The 10,849-nt window shown below is 27.2% G+C and overlaps 1 protein-coding gene across 4 annotated transcripts; it reads left to right on the plus strand.

The window, feature by feature from the left end:
- The first annotated feature begins 713 nt into the window (after positions 1-713).
- LOC123258693 (sodium-dependent nutrient amino acid transporter 1-like) lies at positions 714-9,667 on the plus strand. Of its 4 annotated transcripts, none has more exons than XM_044718866.1 (11): positions 714-730; positions 1,457-1,712; positions 1,774-1,779; positions 2,868-3,144; positions 3,217-3,430; positions 3,511-3,882; positions 7,501-7,867; positions 8,691-8,790; positions 8,862-9,038; positions 9,122-9,216; positions 9,285-9,667. In XM_044718866.1, the coding sequence occupies exons 2-11, from the start codon at positions 1,632-1,634 to the stop codon at positions 9,438-9,440; spliced, it is 1,845 nt and encodes a 614-aa protein (XP_044574801.1). In that variant the 5' UTR covers positions 714-730; positions 1,457-1,631; the 3' UTR covers positions 9,441-9,667. The 4 variants fall into 4 exon arrangements, with proteins under 4 accessions (XP_044574801.1, XP_044574803.1, XP_044574800.1 ...); XM_044718868.1 differs by lacking the exon at positions 714-730 and having other exon boundaries at positions 1,208-1,712; positions 2,868-2,967; positions 3,064-3,144; XM_044718865.1 differs by lacking the exon at positions 714-730 and having other exon boundaries at positions 1,216-1,712.
- The last annotated feature ends 1,182 nt before the right edge of the window (positions 9,668-10,849 follow it).

The following is a 10,849-nucleotide window of genomic DNA, read 5'->3' on the forward strand; positions in this document are numbered from 1 at the left end:
AAAACTTTTTTCATCGGGATCTTCTAACGAAATTTCAAGAACTTTTTGAAAAAAAAAATTAGTTGATTTTTTTGGCACACCCTAATATATATATATATATATATATATATATATATATATATATATATATATATATATATATATATATATATATATCTGATGAAAACTTGATTTTTGAAAATCGGGGTGAGACAAATAACTTCCCGATTTTTTGAAAATCATTGATTTTCCCAGCAGAAAGTTAAAAATGAAAAGAGTTCAGAAATTCTCAACGATAGAGTGAAATATACAAGTTACGAATAATCATAATAAATAAAATGCTTCAGAGTGTAAAAGTATTTGTTTTTTATTGTACAGAAACGGTCTTGCAATATTTAAATACATTGACGCATAAAAACTGTAGCTTACTGTGCTAAAGTGTTTTTACATTCGATAAATCCGTGTAATTTTATAGAATATTAACGTATAAATTTTCTGATTTAAATAATCACTTGGGAATAAAGTTAAAGTTATATTTTAAAACATGTTCCGTATAAATAAACAAGCGTATACTTATGATTATTATTAATGATATATGGCAGTATGGTTGTCGCAGTAAGCAATTAGTCCTTGAAATATGAATAAATTGTTATACTGTCAACGCGAACTGAGCTCGATCTATTTTCTATTAATGAATATATTTCATCAATTAATCTTTCTTTTATGTATACAATTCAATGACTCTCGTGAAGTAAGTTTCTGAGGTGGATTCTTGTCGATTATTAATTAATTTATTACTACTTCAGCTGAATCATTGTTATAATAATCGTGAACAAATATAGTATAATTATTTCACTTGTTAAAGTTAAGTTTTTTCCTTGTTTGAGTATTAGTGGTATTGTCAATACCGATGTGATAAGTTATCATAGATTAAAGTTTTCTTCGCTAAATTTGTTTACTTCTTTCAATACTACGAATGTTTTATACTCGAATTGCAATAAATTTATCACAAAAGTGCATTTATAAGGTGCAATAAAAGTCATTTTTAAGATCTGAAACTTTTTCTGTGTTTGTCCTAGAATTCAATGTTACTCATACTTCACATAATATAATTTTAAATAAGAAATGAAAAGATAAAAAAAGATCTACGTTAGTATCAGTTATCTTGTGAATATTTTTGTAATATAAACTTTACAAAGCCCTTAGGTTTTTAATTTTTATTTAATGATACGACTTAAGATTTAATAATTAAATGATATGATTGATTGATTGATTGATTGATTCGTTAAATCTTACGAATCGGATCATCTCAATTGTTAAAGAGATAAATTAATATGAAGTTTATGGACACAATATTAAATATTGTGCGCATGATTAAAACACCACTAGCGAGTTCTGTCCTTGGGATAGTCAGGCAACATGTAATACTTACCTTTAACAAATGAAGAAAATATCTTTATTTGTTTTACTACTGCAGTTTGAACAGTTACCGCCCAGCGTTGAGAGTGACAAGATCATTACGTACCATATTAGTTCATAATCTGATAATAAATGTTATGTTTGGAAATATATTTTGAAAGAATTAATCATAAACATAACATAAAGTTTGTTTATAAAAGTATAGTCAGGTGATATATTTTATTTTTTTAAAAATGAAAAATCCTAAATCACAGCGAAGTACAACGGAGATATTTGTACTTTCTGAAAGGCCGCAATCTGATGTAAACCAAGAAGTGAGTTTTCAAAATATTACTGATTTTAAAAAAAAATATTAATTTAAGTTTGCTATTTCAGTCCGAGGTTCGCAGCTATTATGAAGTTTTTAAAACTTTGTTGATTTACTTAATACTGTAAAAACATATATTGCTGCTACATTTAATGAGCACACGTGTTTAAACGCAAATAAAAAATGAATTTTCTAAATTTAGAAGAAAAACTATTTGGAGTTTGAAATAAAAGTATATTTCAAATTCATAAGTTTTTCAAAAGGATCAAATGAAAGTATCATTTTTATAAATTTTTTTTTTTTAAAACTTTAAATAGCTGTTGTTATAAAGTTATGTGAATGATTTTACTGATCGCTTTTAACTTAGTTGTGAATATTGCTCAAAGAATAAATACTTCAAATTTCATTAACATCTGGATGAAGATTATAGTCACTATCATTACAAGATGTGTTTAATAATCTATATTCATATAATTTTAAATGGATATGAAGCATTTTCCATGTAAAATTGAACAATTTGAATTTAATTTTTTAATTTTTTTTTAACCAGAAATGAGTTATAAATTATACTTATAAATAAAAATTTTATTTAATTTTTTATAAAGCTTGTCATTTTATCAAAAATAATGAAGTTTTCTGGCCTTAAAAAAATTTAACTTTTTTTTTATAGTCACTTTTTGAAAGTGACTGACATTAAAAAATTGTTTAAGAGATAAAAAAAAAATGATTTTTGGGGGGGGGGGGGGGGAATTTCTTCAAAAAGATCTTTCAGTTTGTTAACGTTAAAATTTATAAACATATTATGACAATTTTTAATTCAGTTAAATAATATTTTAGTGATCCTACCAGACATATTTAAAATTTTTTTTTAATATTTTTCAAAAATCAAAAACGGAAAAAAATTTTTTCGTATGATTTTCTGAGGTGAAGACTGTATGACGACATCCTCGCTGATTAAGTGATTAAGTCTGTGCCAATCAAGGCACACACCTCATTTGCCAGCTTATAACTTTTTTGAATTTGAATTTGTTTTATGTATCAAAGCTTAGTATTTTTGTTTAGATGTTCTCGTAAAGTATGAGTGAGACTCTATAATTTTTTTTTTTTTTTTTAAATTGGATTACCTAAATTCTATGTGTTTACCAAATTTGAATATCAACAGAACGGAATGAAAATATCAGAAGAAACGGAAACAGATCGAGCGACTTGGGGAAATCCTATTGAGTTTCTCATGTCATGCATTGCATACTCTGTTGGTCTTGGTAATGTTTGGAGATTTCCTTACACTGCATACGAAAATGGCGGTGGTGCATTTGTTATCACATATATTATTGTTCTTTTCATGGTTGGAAAGCCAGTGTACTATATGGAATCAATGCTCGGGCAATTTACGAGTCAATCATGTGTTAAAATGTGGGCTCTTTCTCCATCTTTTAGAGGTATAGACAATATAAAAAAACAACTTTATACATTGGATTGCAAAATTTTAATTTTAAAAAAATGTATTCTAGGTATCGGATATGGAATGACCATAGCAGTATTTTTAGTACAAACTTACTATTCAGGTTTATCGTCTATCATTTTATATTACTTAATAATATCCTTCCAGTCGACGTTACCTTGGTCTCAATGTTTTCCGGAATGGAGTGAACCCTGTTTTAACTCATCAAGTCCACAATCTTCAGGTATCAATTCTTCAAAGAGTAGTGCAGAACATTTTTTCTTGTGAGATATCATTACAGCACCTATTATAAATTAAAACGAAATTTATTTAAAAAATTAACAATTACGTGGATCTTTATCAGCAAAGAGGTCATTAATGAAAGCAGAATAGAAAATGGACTTGGTACTCCTTCATGGCGATTGGTGTTATGTCTTCTCACTACTTGGGTCATTATCTTTTTAGTTCTTTTCAAAGGAGTGAAAAGTGCTGGAAAAGCATCATATTTTCTGGCAATATTCCCATATTTTATGATGTTCATGCTGTTTGGAAGAGCTGTAACTCTAGAAGGTGCTATCGGAGGAATAATATATTTTTTACGACCAGACTGGAGCAAGATGACTGATCCAAAAGTGTGGTATGCCGCCGTTACTCAATCTTTTTTTTCACTTGGTGTTTGTTTTGGCGGCGTCATAATGTACGCTTCCTACAACAAATTTGAGCACAATGTCACAAGGTAAAAACTGTAATTTTAACTTTTATACTTATTATTAGTGCTGTACAATTTGGCCGACTAAACCGGCCATAAAGTTTAACCAAGTTAATTAGTTCATCGGCCAGCTGGTTAATCCAAATTAACTAGTTAAACCGATTAACTAGTTAAACGGTTAAATTGGTTAAAGGGTTAGCTGATTAACCAGTTAAATGGTTAATCGGTTAAATAGTAAATTTACATTTTCCATTATATAAATAATAAATTATTATTAAATCTAATATTTTTAACATATTTACACTAATATTTATTTATTTTATGTGTTAATTTAAGATAATTATTTATTATGCATATTTATGTAACTGAATAATAATTTTTTTGTTTTTTAACATAATATTATGGGTCATTCTATGTCAAATCGACCAATAGTTGAAATCAATCCCTTTCGATTGGGATAAATTGTAGTCAAAAGTTTCTTTTATCATATACAGGAGTTCTGCCAAAGGAAAAAAACTAAAAAATTTTTTCTCAAACGATACACGGAAAAAATGAAACTCGACTGGTTCGTTTTTGGCACCAGACTCAGTCGTGTATGCAAATTCAAAATTTCGCGATTTTTCCAGTTTTTCTATATTGTTTTTAAATACTGATTTTAAAAGATCCTGAAATTTTTAGAACTGTTTTTTTTTTTTTCAAAAATATGAATTTTTCAATTTCAAAAAAAAGTTTTTTTTTTGTTTTTTGCAACTTCTAAATAAGGTAAAGTTATGCAGATGCATAGTATTGTAATTTTGAGCATTAAAAAATTAAATGGACGGCGTGGAAATATTAAACAATAAATTAATTTCAATTTTTTTTTATTTTTTGGACATAATCTTAAAGTCAGGATTAACGCATGATATGATTTTTTATTTTTTTAACGCATGATACATTTTATCTGTTTCTTCCCTTTAATTACAGTTTTTAAGATAGTATTCTACTGTAGAGGCATGAATTTCGCCCGGTTTTAGAAGCGCTGTACGAAGGAAACAAAAAATATTTTTATAATCAATTTTTTTATCATTTGTTTATTGATGTTTTATTATTACATAAAAAAATTATTAAAAAAAAAAAATTAAAATTGACAAAGTTATGAGCAGTCAAAGTGGGGGGTCAAAAAAAAAGAGGGTGTCCTGGCGTGCATTATTCCAACCCTCCTGGTGATCTGAAACATAAAAAACAGACGGATTCTTAATTATTATATATGCCGCTATCGTATAACCTTTGAATAAGTTAAAAAAAAAATTTTTTTTTAAATGGCGGCAGTTTGAAAAAAAAATTTTTTTTTTTCATATTTTTTTAACAATTCCGAATTTTTTAAAAATACTAAATGAGAAGTTATAGTTTTGGGCAGGGTTCACGAGATGAAGCGACGTATAGAGAACATCCTCTTCAAATTTGAAGTAAATCAGTTCATTAGAACTCGAGATATCCTTACCGCCAGCTCAAAAAAGGTAGTTCCGAGAAAAACGCGTTCAAAGTTTTGAGACAAGTTTTCGACAATTTTACTTGTAGAATGGTACAGAATACTTACATATTTTTAATCGGCGATTCCTGCTCCATATAAGAATCCTTCCTCTACTTCAAAATGCTCATTCTCTGATGTTCTCTTGTGAAGACGTGCAGTTCTACCCTCCTTTGACGCCTCTGAAGTCCGGAGTTCCGAGCGCTCGATACGCGCTTCGTCCCGTCTTGCTGCAAAAGCATTAGCTTCTGGGCCAATCGTGATTCCCATAACATCTAAGATTTTTAATATAGGTATAAAACCTTCATTAAAAATACTAACTGCGAAGAAAGTGGCAATTTCAATTGTCTTCGGTCCAGCGTGAATGTGCTTCGGAGCAAAAGTCCAAATTAACGAATTCAAAGATTAGTTATTATTTTGGGTTTCAGAACCCAAACATTGTTCCAATAAAGAATCAGCTGATAAACTTTCATAAATTGGTTTTATTACTTCTAAAACTTTGTCATTTAGAGGAGGATTTTTGTGGTCAAATTCGTCAATAGTGCCGTCTTCTATTGCCTTCTGATACTTGCACCAACTAGATGAACAATTCATGTGCTGAGGATTTTCGTTAGTTGAAATTTTATGAAAGTAGGTTGCCCACACATCTCTCTTCATGTCTTCAACAGAATCTGGATTTCGACGAATTGCCAAACCATAATATAAAGACAATTCATTGATAAACTTTTCAGTGAGTTTACCAGCGCCTTTGCCACCAATACCTTTATTAACTTGTAGCGGTCGGACCGGAACCGATGCCACGTCACTAAAACGGCTATAACTCATGAAATAATAGGAATTTTGAAAAATCCTTTTAATGACATATTTTTGAATATCTAAACTTTGAAAATATGAAAAAAAAAAAAATTTTCGATTTTTTCAAAATTCTACAGTAGAATACTCCCTTAACGCCAAATAACTCAAACAGATATTAATTTCCAATAAAAATAAGAAATAATGTGATGAGAATATCAATTTTTTTTTCGTTCTTTCGAATACTTCTTTACTTACAAATTTCTGCACATTAATGTTGCTCAATCTCAAATTTTAAATCATTTCCATGTTAGTAAGACGATAATTGGCGTCAACAATTTTAAATGAAGTAAAAAAACGACAAATAATGAATTATATTATGCGTTAAGTCTGACTTTAAGATTACGTCCAAAAAATAAAAAAAAGTTGAAATTAATTTATTATTTAATACTCCCACGTCGTGTATTTAATTTTTTTAATGCTCAAAATTTCAATACTATGCATCTGTATAACTTTACCTTATTTAGAAGTTGCAAAAAACAAAAAAAAACTTTTTTTTTGCAATTGAAAAATTCATATTTTTGAAAAAAAAAAAACAGTTCTAAAAATTTCAGGATCTTTTAAAATCAGTATTTAAAAACAATATAGAAAAACTGGAAAAATCGCAAAATTTTGAATTTGCATTTGCCTGTACTGCACTAGACTCATTCGGGTGCGTACACGAATCAGTCTGGTGTAAACTAATTTTTCTTCCATTTTTTCTTGCACACGACTGAGTCTGGTGCCAAAAACGAACCAGTCGGGTTTCATTTTTTCCGTGTATCGTTTGAGAAAAAATTTTTTATTTTTTTTCCTTTGGCAGAACTCCTGTATATGATAAAAGAAACTTTTAACTACAATTTATCCCAATCGAAAGGGATTGATTTCAACTATTGGTCGATTTGACATAGAATGACCCATAATATTATGTTAAAAACAAAAAAATTATTATTCAGTTACATAAATATCCATAATAAATAATTATCTTAAATTAACACATAAAATAAATAAATATTAGTGTAAATATGTTAAAAATATTAGATTTAATAATAATTTATTATTTATATAATGGAAAATGTAAATTTACTATTTAACCGATTAACCATTTAACTGGTTAATCAGCTAACCCTTTAACCAATTTAACCGTTTAACTAGTTAATCGGTTTAACTAGTTAATTTGGATTAACCAGCTGGCCGATGAACTAATTAACTTGGTTAAACTTTATGGCCGGTTTAGTCGGCCAAATTGTACAGCACTACTTATTATAAAATTAATGTTTTTGGCAATTAATATTTTAAAATTTTAGGGACTGTATGATCGTTTCAACTCTTGATCTTTGCACAAGTCTCATAGCAGGTACTACTATTTTTGGAATTTTAGGCAATTTAGCTTTCAAATTAGGAACTGATGACTTCCATTCAGTCGTCAGATCAGGAAGTGGATTGGCATTTATTTCTTATCCAGAAGCTTTAGCGCAATTTTCTGTCGTGCCATCTGTATTTGCAGTCTGTTTTTTTTTGATGTTATTTACACTTGCTATTGGTTCATCCGTAGCTTTTTGTAGTACTGTCATCAGTGTTATTAAAGATCAATTTCCTAGATACTCACAATGGAAAATTGTACTCGCTGTTTGTACAGTTGGCTTTGGTATTGGAATCTGTTACTGTACACCGGTAAGATCATTTTTTACAATAGTTATGATAATTATTTAAAATTGAGATCCCCTGTATTTCAATCTATAAAAATCCTAAGCCCAATTTGCAAATTGAACTATCAAACAGTTTGACTGATTGATTGAAGTTTTGGAAAAAATTAAGGGAGCAAGATTTGCTCCCTAAAACAAACATTCTTTTATTTTCGGAAATGGCTAAGAAATTTTATTTCTTTTGTTTTATTGCTTTAACATCGATAAATAGTGAAGATAGCCGAAAAAAGGAGGAAAAAAAATTTGTTGACAAAATTTTTTTTTTTTTAATTTTTTTTGCTAAGATAACTTTTCACTGAAATACAGTTTATTAAAAATCCCCGTAAAATTTTGAAATTTTTTTTGCTCCTTTAAATTTTACGAAGAGTGTATGATTAGTCGAAAAAAAAAAATTTACTTGAATCAAGTAAATAATTTTGAACTTCATCTGCTTGGTTTGAGTAGAAAAATTTTTAAACTAAGAAACTTTTCTTAATTTAAATAAATTTTATTCGATTCAAGAATTTTTCGTCTTGATTCAAGACAATCAAACTCTTCAAAATTATTTTCTTGGTTCAAGAATTTATCTCTTGATTCAAGTTAATTTTTTTTTTTTTTTTCAGAACAATTTATTCATAGTCTTAAATACCCTAAAAAAATTGAGCATTAAGGAAAAAACAAATTTATGAAAAAATTAACTATCCTATTTTTCATGAACACAAGTAGTGTGAACCCCACTTTTTAATAATTACGTTTTTAATAATAAGTGTAAGATTAATTAGATAAATATTTTCTATTATTTGGTTTTTTAGGCTGGATTATATATGATTAATTTAGTAGATTACTTTGGAGGCACATTTATAATTATGGTTTTAGCGATGCTAGAAGTTGTTGGTGTTTCATGGTTTTATGGTAAAGTCATCTATAAATGATAAAACAAAATAATTTTCATATTATAACATAGTAGTATACAATTTTTTTAGGAATCGATAATTTTCTGGACGACATCGAGTTTATGACAAATAAAAGACCTTTCTTCTTCTGGCGCATTTGTTGGGTCTTCTTAACACCAATTATGCTCTTCACAATATTAATTTATTTTTTAATTACACTACAACCACTTACATACAATGATGAATATTATCCAACTTCTTCATATGGTATAAAATATTTTTGGATAACTTAAAATATTAAATAACTAATCATTGAATACAGCTTTGAACGACTTTTTTCTATTTATTAGTTGCTGGTTGGGCTTTATTGGCCTGTGGAGTATTGCCGTTTGTAATTTTAATGTTCACCACCATCATACGTAACAAAGAAAAAAGCTTATCTGATGTATGTTGAGCTCAATATTTTAAAAAACTAATTTATATGAAAAAATTAATTTCTAAAACTTCTTATAGATTTTTAAACCAGCGGTCAATTGGGGCCCACGCAATGCGAAAACTCGTGAAAGATGGAGAAACTTTAAGCTTCTAAAACAACAAAAAAGAGATCTTGATTTAACCGAAAATAAATTGCGAAGAGTTTTCACAGTATTATTTAATAAATTAAAGTAAAAAATAAGAAATCTATTGACGGTGAAGATTCTTAATCGTAATTTTTGTCTCTCATTTAAGCAGTAGAAAACATTTTTTTTGTTAAGCTATTAGTGAGCTTATAAAATAATAAACCTTATATCCCTAGGTTAATTTGTGGTAAATACAAAAATACATCGATCTCTAATTTGTGATGAAATAATTTATGCTTGTTCGAATTTTGATATCCATTTAAATGGGTGTATTAACTTTTTTGAATTATCTTTTAAAAAATTTCAAAAACCCTTAGCCTATTCAAAATTATTATTACGTCGATATCCTAATTTGTACCTAAAATTTTTAAATTGATTTATAAATGCTTCATTATTACCATAAGTAAAATATTTTTTCTCAATAGAAAAATTTTTAATGATTAGTTCATGATTAGTATTCTAACTGTAATTTATCAGTTTCGCTAACATTTGCTTACTTAATTTTATACTTATTGCTATTTTTTAACACTCATCCAATTGATGGATGATAGCTAATGGAATTTATTAAAGTTAGAAATTTTTTATATGTTCGGGTGATTTCGTATAATAATTATTAATAAAGATTAATTTTTCCTGAAGATGGTAATATTTCTTCAATATAAACAGTAAAAAAAAAGTAAACGTTTTTCTTCAAAACTTAATTAATTAGTAAATTAATAACTAATATGAGGACTTCATCGTCAAATGCTATTACAGTGCTCCTATCTTAAGATATATTAGCTGTGTCTCAATTTTTTCATTAGTTACTAACAAGAGAAAAAAAGATAACTTATTATATCGTAGAGAAGGAGCACTGTATTAATTATCTATACTATTTATAGAAACCAACTTAATTGTTCAAATTAGTTCTTTAAATTAGAATTGAATATTACATAAAAATATAAATATTTTTTATAATTGTAATATTTTTTTATTGAAAACATAAAGAGTGTAGAACAAATTTTAGTTCATTGTCATTTAATTATAAACTTCAAACAATATATAAAGTTATTATTTTTCATATAAAAATTTTAAGGTTATAATATTTACACGTAATTATTTTATATACTTTAAGTTTAACTTAAAAATCATAATTGCAGTAAAAATGTTGATGATTAAAAAATCACCGAACATAAAAACATAACATCAATTAAATTATAAGAATGTCATGCTTAGCAAAGTCATAATAGTCTATTGCATTGTTTTTTTTTTTCATCTTATTTTGTTGTAATTGCAAGGGTTAAATCATAAACTGTATTTATAAACTTTATATATTTAGTACGGCTTTTAAATACAACAATATAGATACACTGTGATTAATGATAGTAATATTAATTATTAATTATAATTAATAATAATAAAAATAATATTAGTATAATGATATAATAAATATTACCTTATGATTTCCAGGCAGTATTA

This window comes from Cotesia glomerata, linkage group LG2, assembly GCF_020080835.1.
Source record: "Cotesia glomerata isolate CgM1 linkage group LG2, MPM_Cglom_v2.3, whole genome shotgun sequence".
Lineage (NCBI taxonomy): Eukaryota > Metazoa > Arthropoda > Insecta > Hymenoptera > Braconidae > Cotesia > Cotesia glomerata.